Source organism: Entelurus aequoreus, linkage group LG19, assembly GCF_033978785.1.
Source record: "Entelurus aequoreus isolate RoL-2023_Sb linkage group LG19, RoL_Eaeq_v1.1, whole genome shotgun sequence".
NCBI classification, from domain to species: domain Eukaryota; kingdom Metazoa; phylum Chordata; class Actinopteri; order Syngnathiformes; family Syngnathidae; genus Entelurus; species Entelurus aequoreus.
The window spans coordinates 10,742,047-10,763,166 of record NC_084749.1 but is presented as its reverse complement, the minus strand read 5'-3'; the positions used below and the strand labels follow the sequence as shown (position 1 = coordinate 10,763,166).

At 35.1% G+C, this 21,120-nt stretch overlaps 1 protein-coding gene across 1 annotated transcript in view; it reads left to right on the top strand.

Moving 5' to 3' along the window:
* Positions 1 to 4,997: 4,997 nt before the first annotated feature.
* LOC133635111 (mucolipin-2-like) overlaps positions 4,998 to 21,120 on the top strand; it is a 29,599-nt gene continuing 13,476 nt past the window's right edge. The window contains exons 1-9 of the mRNA XM_062027888.1: positions 4,998 to 5,164; positions 8,672 to 8,825; positions 10,355 to 10,528; positions 11,967 to 12,123; positions 14,245 to 14,323; positions 14,383 to 14,479; positions 16,370 to 16,469; positions 16,600 to 16,712; positions 20,563 to 20,712. Of these exons, the coding sequence (XP_061883872.1) occupies positions 5,121 to 5,164; positions 8,672 to 8,825; positions 10,355 to 10,528; positions 11,967 to 12,123; positions 14,245 to 14,323; positions 14,383 to 14,479; positions 16,370 to 16,469; positions 16,600 to 16,712; positions 20,563 to 20,712 (1,068 nt within the window). The 5' untranslated portion in view covers positions 4,998 to 5,120. The remainder of the gene's footprint in view (positions 5,165 to 8,671; positions 8,826 to 10,354; positions 10,529 to 11,966; positions 12,124 to 14,244; positions 14,324 to 14,382; positions 14,480 to 16,369; positions 16,470 to 16,599; positions 16,713 to 20,562; positions 20,713 to 21,120) is intronic.

Sequence of the window (21,120 nt, the reverse complement as noted above, 5' to 3'; positions counted from 1 at the left end):
GGCTAGCAGGGAAACAGGGCGTGGTCTCGGGATACAACCACCGGTGCATTCTGGGCGATGTAGTTGATTTACGGTAAAAAGCTACGTAGCCTTTCAAGTTTTCCAATGGTGCTATTTTGAATGGCGTTTTCGTGTCCCAAAATTAAATAATATAAAGAAAAGTAACAAAAGAAGATAATTATTTGAGATGTGAAATAGTTTATCAAAATGCAATCCTCGGGAGACAACCACCCTGGTGCATTGTGGGTGATGTAGTACTGTGTTGTGTAAAAGCTAAATCGCCTCTCTATTGCAGTGGTTCTCAAACTTTTTTCAGTGATGTACCCCCTGTGAAATTTATTAAAATTTAAGTACCCCCTAATCGGAGCAAAGCATTTTTGGTTGAAAAAAAGAGATAAAGAAGTAAAATACAGCACTATGTCATCAGTTTCTGATTTATTAAATTGTAAAACAGTGCAAAATATTGCTCATTTGTAGTGGTCTTTCTTGAACTATTTGGAAAAAAAGATATAAAAATAACTAAAAACTTGTTGAAAAATAAACAAGTGATTCAATTATAAATAAAGATTTTGACACATAGAAGTAATCATCAACTTAAAGTGCCCTCTTTGGGGATTGTAATAGAGATCCATCTGGATTCATGAACTTAATTCTAAACATTTCTTCACAAAAAAAGAAATCTTTAACATCAATATTTATCGAACATGTCCACAAAAAGTCTAGCTGTCAACCCTGAATATTGCATTGTTGCATTGTAATGAATGGAATAGCCTACTTGATTCGATGTTCAGTTTATGAACTTACATTCATATTTTGTTGAAGTATTATTCAATAAATATATTCATAAAGGATTTTTGAATTGTTGCTATTTTTAGAATATTTAAAAAAATCTCACATACCCCTTGGCAGGGGCGCCGCTAGGGATTTTGGGCCCCATGAAAAGAATCTTTACAGGACCCCCAACACAGTGGCAACATTATAATTTCATCATCATTAGGGGCCTCTCTGGGCCCCCCTCCATCATGGGCCCCTAGAATCCGTCTCCTTTACCCCCCCTTTTCGGCGCCCCTGCCCCTTGGCATAACTTCAAGTACCCCCAGGGGTACGCGTACCCCCATTTGAGAACCACTGCTCTATTGTATGTCAAGTATTTTCAAAGGTGCTATTTTGTATATTTTTGTTTCTGGGCCAAAATAAAATAATTTTAAAGTCAAGTAAAAAAAAAAAAAAGATAATCAAATATGTCATTTTGAGATGTAAAATAGTTTATCGAATTCCTCATTATTTAATTAAATTGTGAAACACAATTTTAAACAACTATTATGATGAGATTAGATTAGTTTATTTCAAAGGGGACAATGCAATTTCATAAAACACATGACTACACATGGTTAAAAAAAACAGAATTAGCCAGAAGGCCAGTTTTCATCTGTAGTCCCCTGGCCATGATGTAAAAAGACAGTAAAATTAAAATTTAAAAGAAAAAGAAAAGAAAGAGAGAGAAAAAGAACACACAATACATATACAATATGATAAAAAATAAAATACAACATCAAAACATAACATTTATCTTAGCCTCAAAACAGGCTCATCTGTTAGTGCTGGCAGCTGTAGGCGTTGATAAGCCACATTTTCAATTTTTTTGTGAAGGCCTTGTAAGTTGTGACCAGTTTTAACCTCCTCGAGTACTGAGTTCCACCCATTTTCACTCCTTACTGACCAGGCCCACTTACTTAAAGTGCTCCTGTGCAGAGGAATATAACAGTCACCTCTGACAGAGCCTCGAGTGACACGCTCACGGCTGTTTCTTTGGCTCATGAACTCTGCCAGAGGATCTGGAGCCAATTCCTGCAGTACTTTATAGGTCACTTTTAAGTCTGCAAATGTGTGAAGACTGTCCAAGTTTAAAATACTGTATTTTTTTTTAGAATGTCACAGTAATGATAGTGCCTAGGTTTTTTATCCATAACCTTAATTGCTTGTTTGTACAAGATTTCCAATGGGTTTCTTTTAACTCTGACCAGCCTGAATGAAACAATATACTAAATACTTGTTCATTAGCCATTAAACGCATTTCATAATCCATTTATATTTTTAATGATTCTATATTTATTTTCATGACATTTATAGTGATGTATTGCAATTTTGATTATTTAAATATATTAAAATGCTATTAAAATATAAACGTAGTGAATTAATAAAATATTTTCATTATTTAAAATAATAAACATCCAGCTAAATTGATAACAAAATATCAAATAATAAATGATGTGAAATCAATTAACATTTTTAATGGATTTTTAAAAAAAAAATGTTATATGGCATTTCTCTGCTGACATTTAGATTTATTTAACAATAGTTTGGTATTCAAATACTTAAATATGCCATTAAATCAAAATAAATCTAATTAAATTATGTATTTAATCATTAACATCTATTGCTAAATAATGAAGGAGTTTTGTGTCAAAAAATGATGGATATATATGTATTATTTTTTAATTTAAAAATATGTAATTACATATTTATGTTTTCTGTGACTAAATTGAAAAATATGAAGTTAATAAATAATCAAAAACGGAAGTAATTAATCAAGATATAAAATATTTAATTAAATTTCTTACTATTTAATTCAACTGCGAAACCCATAATAAACACATTTAGCATCGCCATATTCTGTTGATTTATTCCATAACCAATAAACACATTTCATAAATCATATACAATATATTTGTAATGGTGTTTTATTTATTTCCATAACATTTTTGCATTGGTTTATTGGCATTTCTATGATTTAAATACATTAAAATGTCATTTAAATATACATTTAATGACGTAACTAAATAAATGTATCATTTAAAAAAAATAAAAAATAAAGCCAAATAAATTCATCACAAAATATTAAATAATAAATAAATAATAAAACATATTTTTAATCATGTAATTATATTTTTCTAGTGACATTCAACATACTTTTAATGATATTTTGCTCATTTAATACACAAAAATAGCAATAAAATCAATACATATATCATTAAATATAATTCATCATTAAATATTATTTATTCGCCAATTTTTTTTCACAGACAAAACCAAATCTGATAAAGGTGGAATATCTGCTGAACTGATAAAAACACACGGCAATAAAAATCAAATATTCTTACTATTTATTAGGGCTGCAAATCTTTGGGTGTCACACGATTTGATTCAATATCAATTCTTGGGGTCACGACTCGATTCAAAATCGATTTTTTTCGATTCAACGCGATTCTCGATTCAAAAACGATATTTTCCCGATTCAAAAGGATTCTCTATTCATTCAATACATAGATTTCAGCAAGATCTACCCCAGTCTGCTGACATGCAAGCAGAGTAATAGATTTTTGTAAAAAGCTTTTATAATTGTAAAGGACAATGTTTTATCAACTGATTGCAATAATGTAAATTTGTTTTAACTATTAAATGAACCAAAAATATGACTTATTTTATCTTTGTGAAAATATTGGACACAGTGGGTTGTCAAGCTTATGAGATGCGATGCAAATGTAAGCCACTGTGACACTATTGTTCATTTATTTTTGTTTTTATAAATGTCTAATGATAATGTCAATGAGGGATTTGTAATCACTGCTATGTTGAAATTGTAACTAATATTGATACTGTTGTTGATAATATTCATTTTTGTTTCACTACTTTTGGTTTGTTTTGTGTCGTATTTGTGTCTCCTCTCAATTGCTCTGTTTACTGCAGTTCTGAATGTTGCTGGGTCGGGTTTGGTTTTGGAATTGGATTGCATTGTTATGGTATCGCTGTGTATTGTTTTGTTGGATTGATAAATAAAAAAATAAAATACAAAATAAAATAAAATAAAATTAAATTAAATTAAATTAAAAAAATAAAAAAATATTTAAAATTAAAAAATTTAAAAAAAGGAAAAACAATTAAAAAAAAGGTATTTTTTAAAAATGTATTTATTTTTTTAAAATTACAAAAAAATTATAAAAAAATTATAAAAAAATTAAAACAAAATACAAGGGGATAGGCTGATTGGCAACACTAAATTGGCCCTAGTGTGTGAATGTGGGTGTGAATGTTGTCTGTCTATCTGTGTTGGCCCTGCGATGAGGTGGCGACTTGTCCAGGGTGTACCCCGCCTCCCGCCCGATTGTAGCTGAGATAGGCTCCAGCGCCCCCCGCGACCCCGAAGGGAATAAGCGGTAGAAAATGGATGGATGGATGGATGGATTTTTTTTTACTAAAAATTAAAAACAATTAAAAAAAAATAAATTGTAAAATAAATAAAATTAAATTAAATTAAAAATTAAAAAAAAATTAAAAATTAAAAAAAGGAAAAACAATTTAAAAAAATATATTTAAATTTTTTTTTAAATTACAAAAACATTATAAAAAAATTATAAAAAAATTAAAACAAAATAAAAAAAATTTTTTGCTAAAAATTAAAAACAATTTAAAAAAAAATTGTAAAATGTTTTTTTTAAATTACACAAAAATAAAAATAAAAAAATATTAAAAAACAATTAAAAAAATATTAAATACAAATTTAAAAATTGTTTAAAAAATATTGAATTTTTTTTAAATACTACAAATTTAAAGAAATATTATTAAAAAAAATAATTAAAAAAAATAAACAATTTTTTAAAAATAATTTTAAAATAATTTTAAAATAATTTTAAAATAATTTTAAAATAATTTTAAAATAATTTTAAAATTTTTTAAAAAAAAATAATGTAAAAATAATTAAAAATACAAAATTAATAAAAAATTTATAAAAAAATAATTACAAAAATAATTACAAAAAATTACAAAATATTTAAAATAAAATTAAAAAAATAAATCGATTAAAAAAAAAAGAGATTTGATTCTGAATCGCACAACGTGAGAATCGCGATTCGATTATTTCCCACACCCCTAATATTTATGTTACTCTGGTGCCTTTAAAGACACACTGGGATCACACTTCCGCTCACAGTTTGGCAGTCAGACACGTGCCTGCAAAGTCGCTCGCTGATTGGCCGGCTGGCAGGCGCGCGCTCCTGTGCACATCCCAGCTGGTACCTGTCGAGAAGACGCTGATTGACCGTCGCGCGCATAATCGAGCCGCCATGGAGTTATTAACTCGATATCTGGACAGGAGCAACTCGGTCAGGTCAGTTTCATTTTCAAGCGTCTTATTTCCTCGTTGCTGCCAGACAAAGAGGAAGTGTTCAAAAAGTTGATGGGATTAAAAAAACAGATAGATATTGCCGAGCCATGCTACTTAATCAAGCTATTGGCAGTTAGCAGCTGATGAATCAAATATGTCCTGACGCTAAAAGTCAACACTAAAGGTAAATATTGAACTTCCTGAAGAAACTTTGGACTTTGAAAGGAACCAATGTCTTTTTTTCACCTTATGGACTTCTTGAAAAACATACACTTTGCTCCACTGAATTATTCACTTCTGCTTTCTCCTTCACCATTGGCACTTTTTGCTGCACTTCTGCTCTTAATTGTAGGCACAAAAATGCTTTGTTTTCTTGTCTTCGTCTTCAAACTAACACAACCTGTCAGATTCCTCCTACTGTATTTGGAAATGCATCCATCTGATACATTTTCAAACAGCTAAAAATGCAAAAAACAACAACACTCCATACTAATGCTGGTTGATCTATATGCCTGTACAACACTAAAATTGTCAGTATGCGGAGGAAAACTGATACAAAAAAATAATTCCCTATGTTAGTATCTCGATCAATATGTTGAGTAATAGTATTAAAAACAATATGTGGAATAAAACGCAGACCCACAACGTGTAGCATGTCAGTATGTGGAGTAAAACTGTCACAAAAAACTTTACCTGTGTTCCTATCTAAGTATATTGAGTAAACGTGGCATTAAAATCAATATGTGGAGTAGAACTCTGACCCAAAACGTATAACATGTCAGTATGAGGAGTAAAACTGACATAAACTATTTCCCTGTGTTCGTATCTCAGTATATTGAGAAAATGTGGCATTTAAATCAATATGTGGAGTAAAACTCTGACCCAAAACGTATAACATGTCAGTATGTGGAGTAAAACTCAGACCCACAACGTATAGCATGTCAGTATGTGGAGTAAAACTGACACAAAAAACGATTTCCCTGTGTTCGTATCTCTGTATATTGAGTAAACGTGGCATTAAAATCAATATGTGGAGTAAAACTCTGACCCAAAACGTATAACATGTCAGTATGTGGAGTAAAACTCAGACCCACAACGTATAGCATGTCAGTATGTGGAGTAAAACTGACATAAAAAACAATTTCCCTGTGTTCGTATCTCAGTATATTGAGTAAACGTGGCATTAAAATCAATATGTGGAGTAGAACTCTGACCCAAAACGTATAACATGTCAGTATGAGGAGTAAAACTGACATAAACTATTTCCCTGTGTTCGTATCTCAGTATATTGAGAAAATGTGGCATTTAAATCAATATGTGGAGTAAAACTCTGACCCAAAACGTATAACATGTCAGTATGTGGAGTAAAACTCAGACCCACAACGTATAGCATGTCAGTATGTGGAGTAAAACTGACACAAAAAACGATTTCCCTGTGTTTGTATCTCTGTATATTGAGTAAACGTGGCATTAAAATCAATATGTGGAGTAAAACTCTGACCCAAAACGTATAACATGTCAGTATGTGGAGTAAAACTCAGACCCACAACGTATAGCATGTCAGTATGTGGAGTAAAACTGACATAAAAAACAATTTCCCTGTGTTCGTATCTCAGTATATTGAGTAAACGTGGCATTAAAATCAATATGTGGAGTAGAACTCTGACCCAAAACGTATAACATGTCAGTATGAGGAGTAAAACTGACATAAACTATTTCCCTGTGTTCGTATCTCAGTATATTGAGTAAACGTGGCATTAAAATCAATATGTGGAGTAAAACTCTGACCCAAAACGTATACCATGTCAGTATGTGGAGAAAAACTGACACAAAAAACAATTTCCCTGTGTTCGTATCTCAGTATATTGAGTAAACGTGGCATTAAAATCAATATGTGGAATAAAACTCAGACCCACAACATATAGCATGTCAGTATGTGGAGTAAAACTGACACAAAAAACTATTTCCCTGTGTTCGTATCTCAGTATATTGAGTAAACGTGGCATTAAAATCAATATGTGGAATAAAACTCAGACCCACAACATATAGCATGTCAGTATGTGGAGTAAAACTGACACAAAAAACTATTTCCCTGTGTTCGTATCTCAATATATTGAGTAAACGTGGCATTCAAATCAATATGTGGAGTAAAACTCTGACCCAAAACGTATAACATGTCAGTATGAGGAGTAAAACTGACATAAACTATTTCCCTGTGTTCGTATCTCAGTGTATTGAGTAAACGTGGCATTAAAATCAATATGTGGAGTAAAACTCTGACCCAAAACGTATACCATGTCAGTATGTGGAGAAGAACTGACACAAAAAACAATTTCCCTGTGTTCGTATCTCAGTATATTGAGTAAACGTGGCATTAAAATCAATATGTGGAGTAAAACTCTGACCCAAAACGTATACTATGTCAGTATGTGGAGTAAAACTGACACAAAAAACTATTTCCCTGTGTTCGTATCTCAGTATATTGAGTAAATGTGGCATTAAAATCAATATGTGGAGTAGAACTCTGACCCAAAATGTATAACATGTCAGTATGAGGAGTAAAACTGACATAAAATTACAAATGTTGATACTTTGTTTCTTAGACGGTAACAAATGTTGATACTTTGTTTCTTAGACGGTAACAAATGTTTATATTTTGTATATAGACTATAACAAATTTTGATACTTTGTTTCTTAGACCGTAACAAATGTTGATACTTTGTCTCTTAGACCTTAGCAAATGTTGATATTTTGTATATAGACTGTAACAAATGTTGATACTTTGTTTCTTAGACCGTAACAAATGTTGATATTTTGTATATAGACTGTAACGAATGTTGATACTTTGTTTTAGACCATAACACATGTTGATACTTTCTTACACCGTAAAAAATGTTGATACTTACTTTCTTAGACCCTAACAAATGTTGATACTTTGTTTCTTAGACCATAACAAATGTTGATACTTTGTTTCTTAGACCGTAACAAATGTTGATACTTACTTTCTTAGACCGTAACAAATGTTGATACTTGCTTTCTTAGACCGTAACAAATGTTGATACTTTCTTAGACCGTAACAAATGTTGATACTTACTTTCTTAGACCATAACAAATGTTGATACTTACTTTCTTAGACCGTAACAAATGTTGATACTTTGTTTCTTAGACCGTAACAAATGTTGATACTTACTTTCTTAGACCGTAACAAATGTTGATACTTTCTTAGACCGTAACAAATGTTGATACTTACTTTCTTAGACCGTAACAAATGTTGATACTTACTTTCTTAGACCGTAACAAATGTTGATACTTTGTTTCTTAGACCGTAACAAATGTTGATACTTACTTTCTTAGACCGTAACAAATGTTGATACTTACTTTCTTAGACCGTGACAAATGTTGATACTTACTTTCTTAGACCGTAACAAATGTTGATACTTTGTTTGACCGTAACAAATGTTGATACTTTGTCTCTTTAGACCGTAAAACATGTTGATACTTTGTTTGTAGCTCAACCACAACTGTGGACTTGATCAAAGAGGAGAGGCTGAGGGATGATTTGAAGTATTACTTCATGAGCCCGTGTGAGAAATACAGGGCAAGAAGACACATCCCATGGAAGTTGGCGGTCCAAATCCTCAAGATAGTCATGATCACCACACAAGTACGTACCTGAACATGAATAAATGAACACACATTTGTTATCTTGTACCAAACCACACACTTTGTTTTATTGTCGTTTGATTATACAAGCATGAACATGAACTTTGATCTCTTCTGCTGCTGACAGCATTTAAATTATTTCCTCTGTCTGACGCAATAATGTAATTTGGTTTTTTTTTTCTGGTGGAAACTAAACCAACAAAAAGATCCACAGAGTTGATGATTGAAAAGGAAAATTACTTTATAGATAATTTATTGTTTAACTGTACAAGAAATGCTTAACATTTGATTTTTGGTGAACGTTGTACAAGTGTAAAAATAAGAAACTTACAAGTCACAGACATCACATAATTTGCAGTTCAAACAAAGATTTGTGGAAAAATATCCCTCAAATTTGACTTCAAAACATGACGTGAGACATCAGCAAATCCGTGACGGCAGAAGGAAATTATGACTATCATCTTCTAGGCAGCTGTTTTTTGACGTACGGTAGGAGGGCGGCCAAGTACAATCAAACCTCAATTTAAGAGTGTTTTGAAATAAGAGCTGTGTCTCAGCTCATTTTTATGCTGTCATTTGCACGTCAACATTTGAGTTCCAAGCATCCCTGCCATTGGTTGGCGTAGTGAATGTCACAGTAAACCCCGTAAGATCCACCCAAAACATATTGTCTAATAATAATTATGTGTGTGAATCTTTGGGCTCCTCATGATTCGATCCCGTTCCAATTCCCAACGGCCCTAACTGCAATATGGCGCTCAATGAAAACAAGCTTGACACCACTGCTCTCAAACCTAAAATATGCCTCTCACAGTTATTAAACACATTTACGATGAAGTTTTACACATTAAAAAACTATTACAGTACACAGCATTGTACTCACACGACATCACGTCTTGTCAATGCATCTTTCTGCGGGCTTCTTTGCTCTTCTTTTTTGTTTCACCTGCAGATAGCGCCATTAAACACTTTTCTTTAAGGCATAAGTGTACTCTACTTTAAAAACTATGGGTGCACAAAAAAAATGATTCACACTCGAATCGCGATCCTTATTCATCTTGATTCTGAACCCATTCATAATTTTCAGAAATTAATTTTAAATTAAAAAAAATATGTTTTTAAGCCATCTTTATGCAATAAGAAGAAGCTTTTCTAACCTGAAACTTGTTTTGAAAAAGTTCCATTATAACTATTATACCAAATAATACATTGCGGGAATTGGTTTGAATTGAGAATCCATTTTGAATCGAATCGTCACCCCAGGAATCGGAATCGGATAGAATCGCTACGAGCCCAAAGATTTACACTCCGACTATAAACACATATAGTCGGCCATTTCCATTTCCAGTTCTTAGTTGTGTTCTAATGTTTAATTGTATGTGAATGTTTAATAAAAGACATGAGCGACAGGACACAATTGTTCCCTAAGCCTTACTTGGGACATTTCCTGTTTTTCCTGAAGTTGTTGATAGTTTTTCATGAGATGTCACAAGTAAGAATTCTAATCAAGCTCATGTTTGTTACCTTCAGCTGGTATTGTTTGGCCTCAACAACCAGCTGGTGGTGTCCTACAAGGAGGAGAACACCATGGCCCTGAAAAACTTGTTCCTGAAGGACTATGGCGGCGTGGACGAGGACGACTACTGCGTGGCCGTCTACACGCAACAAGGCGTCTATGACAGCATCTTTCATGTCCTGGAGCAGGCAAGTCAAACTTTGATGCCCATGACGACGACAATGACAAAATACAATTATTTCTTGATAAGGGTGGAGTTGTAAGGGTGGTGTTTTTGGACTTCAGGAAAGCATTTGATACAGTAAATCATTGTTTTTCTTACCAAGCTCTCAATTTAACTTCTCTCAAAATGCTGTGAGCTGGTTTGAATCGTATCTGCATGATCGAACACTGTATCAGTTAACTGCAGATCTGACTCTTAGGCTAAACTCCGGAGTCCCTCGGGTCAATATTAGGCCCCCTTTTATTTAGCCTCTATATTAATGATTTGCCCACTGTTTGTCATGAAACTGAATGCTTAATTTCTTCGTTCATGGTCACTCCAAAGACATTGATGCTGCTAAACTCACGAAAACAATGTCCTATGTTACAACTTGGTTGCAGGAGTGCTGTCTGCAGCTAAGCCTTTCTAAAACTGTAGGCATGTATGTAACTAAAACAAAAAAAGTGTCATCTGACCCCGACATATGTACATATTAATGGAGAAATAATAGAAATTGTCAGCCACTTTAAATATCTTGGGTTAATAGTTCCAGAGCTTTCCTTTAAAGCCCATATTGGCAAATTGTGTAAAATAATCAATCTCGCAAATTTTCGTTCAATTCAAAATGAAAATTGTATTTGCATTCGATGATTTTCAGCCACTTCAACTATTGCCTTACCAGATGGTCTCAGGCTGGTCAGAGTTAAAAAAACCATTGGAAATATTGTGCAAACAAGCAATTAAAGTTATGGATAAAAAAACCTAGGCACTATCACTGTTCCATTCTAAAAAAAATACAGTATTTTTAAACTGGGACTGTCGGGGGGAGGGTGTATATTGTAGCGTCCCGGAAGAGTTAGTGCTGCAAGGGGTTCTTGGTATTTGTTCTGTTGTGTTTATGTTGTGTTACGGTGCGGATGTTTTCCCGAAATGTGTTTGTCATTCTTGTTTGGTGTGGGTTCACAGTGTGGCGCATATTTGTAACAGTGTTAAAGTTGTTTTTACGGCCACCCTCAGTGTGACCTGTATGGCTGTTGTGCATTCACTTGTGTGTGTGAAAAGCCGTAGATATTATGTGACTGGGCTGGCACGCAAAGGCAGTGCCTTTTAAGGTTTATTGGTGCTCTGTACTTCTCCTTACGTCCGTGTACCACTCCGTACAGTGGCGTTTTAAAGTCATACATTTTACTTTTTGAAACCGATACTGATCATTTCCGATATTACATTTTAAAGCATTTATCGGCCGATAATTGCGGCAGTCCGATATTATCGGACATCTCTAGTTTTCATGAAATTGCGTTGTCCTCTTTGAAATAAACTAATGTAATAATAATAACAATGTAGATTATTGAAATGTTTAAAGTGACATGAAGGTATTTTGGATCCATGTTGGTGTGTGACAGTGGCGCCATCTTTGTTTACAGTACAGCCAGCTGGGCCGCCTTTCTGTGGGTCCCATCAGTTACGCTGAGGATGATGACGGCCGCCTGCTGCCTCTGGTCGTCTGCAAGAACCTCTACAGGAGAGGCAGCATCCAGCCTTCCGACCAGGCCTACGACATAGATGCTCAATTGGAGACAAGTAGACCACCTTTTTAAAACCTGCATTTAGTTCGTTGGCAGAAAATACTTAAGTGTGTTTTAGTTGTACATCAGCGGTGTATCAATCCAAGACCTTGTTCACACTGGAGGTCAATTCCCATTTTTTTGCAGACAAGCGACGTGTATCGGGTTTTCTCATGTTCGTGTTTTTCATATCCGACCCAGGCCTCTTTAATAAATCGGATATATATGCCACGCTTCTTCAATGTGAACGCTCCCGTGCTCAGGTCGCGTTCATCTGACCAGAACGTCGTCAAAAAGCAATAAGCGTCATCATTATTCTCCAAAATAAGTGAAGTGAAGTGAATTACATTTATATAGCGCTTTTTCTCAAGTGACTCAATGCGCTTTACATTGTGAAACCCAATATCTAAGTTACATTTAAACCAGTGTGGGTGGCACTGGGAGCAGGTGGGTAAAGTGTCTTGCCCAAGGACACAACGGCAGTGACTAGGATGGCGGAAGCGGGGATCGAACCTGCAACCCTCAAGTTGCTGGCACGGCCGCTCTACCAACCGAGCTATACCGCCCCAAAATAGACGGTTGCAAAATAAATAGTTGAGAACGGAGCAGAAAACAGGTGAAAATAAAATGTTTTAGGAACTTGTGTGAAAGTTCCAGCACTCCTGTCTCTGACTGCTCGCCCACGGACACGCTCAGACATCGAAGTAAAATATCCCGTAAAACTGCCAGAGCCAAAACGCTTCTTTCTTAATCTTCTACGCACAATAATTCTGTTCAGAAAATGTTGACTTTGATTGCACAAAATCCTTGAAATTGCCACAAATGTGCCAGTACTGAGACCGACGAGAGTGGAAGGCATGTTTACTTCCGTAAACACTGCATTGTGTGCGGCGCCATGACCGTATGCGGGTCAGATTGCATTCACATTAAAAATGTAATTTGTTTTTTTGGTAATGTGAAGGGCCGCTAAAAAGATCGGATTTGACAAAAAAATCTGAATTGGAAATCCGACGCTGCAGTGTGAACGTAGCCATAGACTTCTATATCTAGTCTTTTATATAGTCTTTTGTATCTAATTGTTTATTTCTAGTCTTCTGTATCTAGTCGTCTATATCTAGTACTTTATAGTCTTTTGTATCTAATCGTGTATTTCTAGTCTTCTACATCTAGTCTATTATAATGTAGTCTTCTACATCTAGTCTATTATAATCTAGTCTTCTACATCTAGTCTTCTACACGTAGTCTATAATCTAGTCTTCTACATATAGTCTATTATAATCTAGTCTTCTACATCTAGTCTTCTACACGTAGTCTATAATCTAGTCTTCTACATATAGTCTATTATAATCTAGTATTTTACATCTAGTGTCAGGTTCAAACCCTGATGACATCTATTAAACAAGACAAGAAGCAAAGAATTAAACAGACAGAATAAAATTTGGCTCAATTTGAGGAGAGACGCACGGACACTGTACCCTTGCACTGTGTCTCAGCACGCTCTGGCGTAAGATTGTACGCCTCCCCCTTTATTTGGACTTTCTCTGACCACATGGCAACAGCTGCTTCTAAGGGACGAGGTCGTAAACAGCCATCGCCTTTGATTACAACAGTTCAAAAGAAAAGGTCGTAAACGGTTCACGGAAAAAGTCGTAAAAGAGTTCAAAAAGAGATTCGTAAACAGTTCAAAAAGAGGTTCGTAAAATAGCGGAAAAAGGAGGTTAAAAAAGAAGTCGTCTGGAACTTAGGCAGATCCTGCCTTCTCTCCGCTTTGTAGTCCTCGGGTTAAAACAATATATTTCTGTTGATTACAATACATGAAAGAAAACAGAAACACCTTCATGTTGCTCCCCTCCTTACACAGTGGAGTTTTACAAGCCTTCTTCTTGGTAGGTTTCAAAGACAGCTTTTGGTCATCTCGCTGGGAACTAATTTCAACACAAAGTTTTTGTGATAACTTAGATAAAATTATTCTAACATCTAGTCTCCTAGTCTTGAATATGGGTACCGTCCAATACTCGTTTGTGATTGAGGGCTATAGAAGTCAACTTTGATTGATACTCCAAGCTCCAATATCGGTATCAGAAGTAAACAAACAATTTTATTGAGTATTTTCTCCTTTTCATCTTCTCGCCTTCAGTTTGTTTATCACTCGATCCAAAGAGGGCACATGAATGGAAAAGTTCCAACGCTTCCTTTTTCGACCTGGACTTCTACAGGTACTCCTCACACCTGTTGGATTAGTGCCAGTCGTGATATTCTGTATCTTCCTCTTCAGGTTAGTGGACATGAAAATAAACTTCAAGGTAAAAGGCATCAACCTCCAGACGGTTCGCTCACGAGAGTTACCGGACTGTTACTCTTTCTCCATTACGGTACGTTGACACGCGTCATCTCCTGGCCATCAGCACGCACTCAGCTTCTCTGTCAAACACACCATCAGCAGCCTTCCCATAATTTCTTGGATAAATGTTTAGATATTATTTCAACGTTTTCGACGTATACAACGGGGCCATATTTCCATAACTTTGTTGCACGGGACGTCACGGTTGCAGATTAAACACAGGCTCACGTGAACAATGTGGACTCCCTCTAAGTAATGTTGACATTTTCAACACCAACTAAGCAAATATGCTTGGCAAAAAACGCTCCAACATAAAGTTAGACTCCACTCTTTCAAAATGTGCTAGCTTGATGCTAATTTACATTGAATTTGCCATATACAGGCTGATATCAGCATTAGCGATTTTACATGGCGATTTCAACACTTCCAAATCTGGTAATGGAAACTACCACTAAGATGAATGTTACAATCAAACAGCCAGTGTGTAATACTTACAGCACAAACACCTTGTGGGGCACAACATAACACATCCAGCGTATTGAAAAAAGCTACTTCCTAGTTAAAGCCTACACTATATCAATTCCCAGGTGCCGGTAATTGGTACCGTATCGGTTCAAATGTGAGCAGTACCCATCCCTACCACTAATAGTACACTTTGTCACCTATAACATAAGCTGACACTTTTGTCTTGAAATATTTGGGATTTTTGACAAAATAATACAATCTAAAAATACTTTGGATACACCTGATTGAAATGAAAGTAAAGACACAACTGCTTTCTGTTCAGGAGAGAACAGACAGAAGATAATACAAATAATAACAGAAGAAATGAACACATTTTAAAAAATGGTTTGACAAAAATAGACTATCTTTGAATCTCAGTAAAACTAAAATAATGCTATTTGGTAACAGTAGAAAAGAGCAGCATACACGAATACAAATAGACTGAGTAGACATTGAAAGGGTAAAAGAAACCAGATTTTTGGGAGTATTAATAGATGATAAAATGAACTGGAAATCTCCTATACAAAATATACAACATAAGGTGGCAAAAAACATTTCAATAATGAATAAAGCAAAATACGTCCTGGGCCAAAAATCACTTCATATTCTCTACTGCTTGCTAGTGTTACATATCTGCGTTATTGTGCAGAAATATGGGGAAATAACTACAAATGTGCGCTACATTCGTTAACCGTGTTACAAAACAGATCAATTAGACTGATACATAATGTTGGATATAGAGAACATACAAACCCTTTATTTATTGAGTCAAAAATATTAAAGTTCGATGATTTGGTAAAATTGCAAACAGCTAAAATGATGTACAAAGCAAACTATAACCTGCTACCAAATAATGTACAACAATTCTTCTCAACTAAAGAGGAGAATTATAACCTTAGAGGAAAATCTAATTTAAAACATTTGTATGCACGTACAACACTTAGAACCTTTAGCATATCAGTATGTGGAATTAAATTATGGAATGGATTAAGTAAAGAAGTTAAACATTGTACTGATATGATCCAGTTTAAGAGGTTGTTCAAATTAATAGTGCTTACAAAGTACAAAGAAGAACTATGATAAATACTTTCAACCTTATTGAAAATAAGATATTCTTCATCTCAGTGTGTTAATAATGACTGACTTAACTAATTACATATTACAAAACCGTTGTATTACTCATTCACGGATGTCATTTTACTATAAAAAGGTGAGTAAATGAATGTATATATTTGTAAACGCTCTGAAGTGGGAAAGGGGTAGGATTAAATAAGCTTTGCTTCTTCCTACTCCTTTTCGGACATGATGTAAACAGAAATTATATGAAATTGTGTGATTTATTATGCTGTAAGTGTGTTCTTGTTCGAAATAAACTAAAAGAAAGAAAGAAAGTGGTGATGATATTGTGTGTTCCCAGATCACCTTTGACAACCAGTGTCACAGTGGAAAGGTGAAACTTTTTCTGGACATCGATGCCCAGAGCAGCGAGTGCCGAGACTGGAAGATATCTGGAACAGGTAGAAAGGATTTATTCCATGTTGTGTTTTTTCTGCTCACGAAGCTGCTGCAGCCAAAGATGCTCACCGTGGCAGCTAAGGCGTTTCTCTTCTACCTTATCAGCAGCGACTTCTGCTAACTGTGTTTCAGCCCAGAAAAACACGCACTATCTCCTGGTGTTCGACGCCTTTGTCATTGGGGTGTGCATCACCTCCGCTGTCTTGTGCACACGCTCCATCGTGCTCGCCGTCAGCTTGCTGCAGGTCGGTGTCTTTTGTTGCCGTACTGCAAATAAACACACTTTACAACAGGTTGTGTCCAAAGTGTGGCCCAGGGGCTACTAAGTTTTTAACAGCACATTTTGAAAATACTTAAAAAACAAACAAACCAAAAAACAGAACAGAACACAGTGGAATAAAAGAGCAAGCAGGTGAAATGTAAAGAGAAAAAGTTACAATGTTGACTCTGATCACACAAAGCTGCCATGCAGGCTGTTTTTTTTTTCTATTTAAAAGTGTCATTGATAACCCCTGGATACATCTGAATTTGATTTAGAGAATTAAGCTTTGAAAGTAAAAAAAACCCAAAAAGAAACATATTTTTCGGATTATAAATCGCTCCGGAGTATATATCGCACCGGCCGAAAATGCATAATAAAGAAGGAAAAAAACATATAAGTCGCACTAGAGCAGGGGTCGGCAACCTTTACCACTCAAAGAGCCATTATGGCAAGTTTCACAAAATAAAGAAAATAATGGGAGCCACAAAATTTTTTAAAAAATGAAAAACACCGCATACAAAGCTTAAATTGCTTTGTGCTATGTTAACCAGGGGTCTCTGGAAATTTGATGTTAGTGCGGCCCGCGAGTTTTGAATGAATGTCGCTTGATAGCGTCATACTTGCCAACCCTCTCATTATTTCCGGGAGACTCCCGAATATCAACCGACGCAGGGAGGGGGGTGGGGGGTTTGATGTGTGGGGGGGTTTGGTGGTAGCTGGGGTATATAATCTAGACCGGAAGAGTTAGGGCTGCATGGGATTCTGGGTATTGGTTGTGTTGTGTTTATGTTGTGTTACGGTGCGGATGTTCTCCAGAAAAGTGTTTTTCATTCTTTTTTGGTGTGGGTTCACAGTGTGGCGCATATTTGTAACGTAACAGTGTTAAAGTTGTTTTATACGGCTACCGTCAGTGTAAGCTGTGTGGCTGATGACTAAGTATGCCTTGCTGTCTCCTACGTGTGCAAGTAAAAACTACATACAACATATGGCCGGGCTGGCACGCTGTTTGTAAATGCTATAGAGGACAATTACTGCAGTGCAATTAGGAGAGGCACTGAGATCCATAAGTCTCCTGGGAAAATCCGGGGGGTCGGCAAGTATGCAGCTGAGCCGCATCAGAGTGGTCAAAGAGCCGCATGCGGCTCCGGAGCCGCGGGTTGCCGACCCCTGCACTAGAGTATAAGTCGCATTTTTTGGGGAAATTTATTTGATAAAAGCCAACACCAAGAATAGACATTTGAAAGGCAATTTAAAATAAATAAAGAATAGTGAACAACAGGCTGAATAAGTGTACGTTATATGAGGCATAAATAACCAACTGACAACATGCCTGGTATGTTAACGTAACATATTATGGTAAGAGTCATTCAAATAACTATAACATATAGAACATGCTATGCGTTTACCAAACAATCTGTCACTCCTAATCGCTAAATCCCATGAAATCTTCTTCCTCTGTGTCTCTTCTAAACAACTCTGCCAACTCCAAACGTAGATAATGCGCCGCTTCCTCTTCTATCGGTACGTCGCTTACGTCAGAGTCATCGTCAGTTGCAGTTCCAATTATTCCAGCCTTTCTGAATCCGGACAGTGTGTGTGACGATTGCTGATATACGCCTAGTCTCTTACGTGAATGAGATAAATAATATTATTTGATATTTTACGGTAATGTGTTAATCATTTCACACATAAGTTGCTCCAGAGTATAAATGGCACCCCCGGCCAAACTATGAAAAAAAACTGCGATTTATAATCCGAAAAATACGGTACTCATTTTCAACACTTTTATGAGTGGGGCTTCTTTGGATCCACAATAATTTTAGTGGGATTTTTTTTAACTGTCATTGTTAAAAAAGAAAATATGAATTATTGACTTTTTTAAGGCTCCAATTACTTCATATCAAATATTCATCTTTGAAATATTGCTTTGGTAAAATATTGCATATTTTGTGTTTTTGACATGAAAAAAACGGGTTTTCTTTGATTAAAAAAAGAGCATAAAACATAAATAACTGAAGTTGATCTAGAGATTGAATAATAATGTATTGCCAACTTTTTAACATGTTTTATGACTTAGACCTTTCTGGCTCCCCGGGACCAAACTTGAGTGGAGCCCTAATGATTGAGATGTGTGTATACGTGTCTGTATATATGTACCGTATTTTTCGGAGTATAAGTCGCTCCGGAGTATAAGTCGCACGGGCCGAAAATGCATAATAAAGAAGGAAAAAAACATATATAAGTCAAACTGGAGTAGTCGCATTTTTTGGGGAAATTTATTTGATAAAACCCAACACCAAGAATAGACATTTGAAAGGCAATTTAAAATAAATAAAGAATAGTGAACAACAGGCTGAATAAGTGTACATTATATGAGGCATAAATAACCAACTGAGAACGTGCCTGGTATGTTAATGTAACATATTATGGTAAGAGTCATTCAAATAACTATAACATATAGAACATGCTATACGTTTACCAAACAATCTGTCACTCCTAATCGCTAAATCCCATGAAATCTTATACGTCTATTCTCTTACGTGAATGAGATAAATAATATTATTTGATATTTTACGCTAATGTGTTAATAATTTCACACATAAGTCGCACCTGAGTATAAGTCGCACCCCCGGCCAAACTATGAAAAAAACTGCGATTTATAGTCCGAAAAATATGGTATGTATTGAGATAGTGTGCACATGTCTTAGGTTGGGTTTAAAAATGGAAATATTCTAAATGTCCCCCGCATGCTTTCATTTTTCAGTGGACAATTTAAAAATACTATTACAAAAATATATATAAAAAAGTGGAATAAAATAGCAAACTGGTGAAATGTACTCTAATAACAAATACTAACAAAAAGCTACCATGCAGCCGGTTATTTTTCTTTAAAACTGTCATTGCTAAAAAAATTATAATTCATTTAAGGGACAAGCTGTAGAAAATGGATGGATGGAATTAAAGTCAATGTTATTATGAATTATTGGCCTATTGAACGTTTCAATTACTTACCATCAAATATTCTACTTTGAAATATTTATTTTTTGTACAAAAATTATTAATTTCATTTTTGTGTTTGCCATAAAAACTTTTTCTTTAAAAAGAAGGAAAAAAAGGGCCCAAAGACATGCACCTGGGGATAGGTTGATTGGCAACACTAAACAGTCCCCAGTGTGTGAATGTTGTCTGTGTTGGCCCCGTGATGAGGTAGACACTTGTCCAGGGTGCAGCTGGGATAGGCTCCAGCACCCCCCGCGACCCCGAACGGGACAAGCGGTAGGAAATGGATGGATAATACAAACAAAAAAATAAATAATTATGACTTATTTTTAACACTTTTATGAGTGGGGCTGTTTTGTATCCCTAAGAATTTTAATGGGATTTTCTTTTATTGCTCAGAAAATAATAATGTATCAAAATCAAATTTGTTATGAATTATTGACTTATTTAAGGCTCCAATTACTTTGCATTAAATATTCCACTTTTAAATATTTTTGGGCTAAAATATTGCATATTCTGTGTTGTTGCCATGAAAAACAGGGTTTTCTTTGCCGAAAAGGACATCAAACATAAACATTGTTTTACTTTATTCAACAGATACACCTGAAGTTCATCTTGAGATTGAATGATAATGTATGACACATGTTTTATCACTTAGACCCTTCTAGCTCCCAGGTACCAAACTTGAGTGGAGAGCTAAAAGTAAAAAAAAAAAAAATCTCTATACTGTATATATTGTATTGGGTTTAAAAATGAAAACTATCAAATTGGCCCACGCATGCATTCAGACACCCCTGCCTTAGACGCACATATTGTCACATCTTTCCTCCCAGAGATTCTCCAGATTCCTCCATGACAACTACAACCGTAAAGCGTGTGAGGACGACCAGGCAGAGTTCCTCAATGGCTGGTATGTGCTGGTCATTGTCAGCGACCTCTTGACCATCGTGGGATCCATACTGAAGATGGAAATACAAGCAAAGGTAAACTATCAGATGTCTTCTTTTCAAAATCATTTTACAGCAGAGATTTTGTTTGTTTTTTGTAGAGATGTCCGATAATGGCTTTTTTGCCGATATTTTGATATTGTCCTACTCTTAATTACCGATTCCGATATCAACCGATACCGATATATACAGTCGTGGAATTGACATATTATTATGCCTAATTTTGTTGTGATGCCCTGCTGGATGAATTAAACAATGTAACAAGGTTTTCCAAAATAAATCAACTCAAGTTATGGAAAAAAATGCCAACATGGCACTGCCATATTTATTATTGAAGTCACAAAGTGCATTATTTTTTTTAACATGCCTCAAAACAGCAGCTTGGAATTTGTGACATGCTCTCCCTGAGAGAGCATGAGGAGGTGGAGGTGGGCGGGGTTGGTG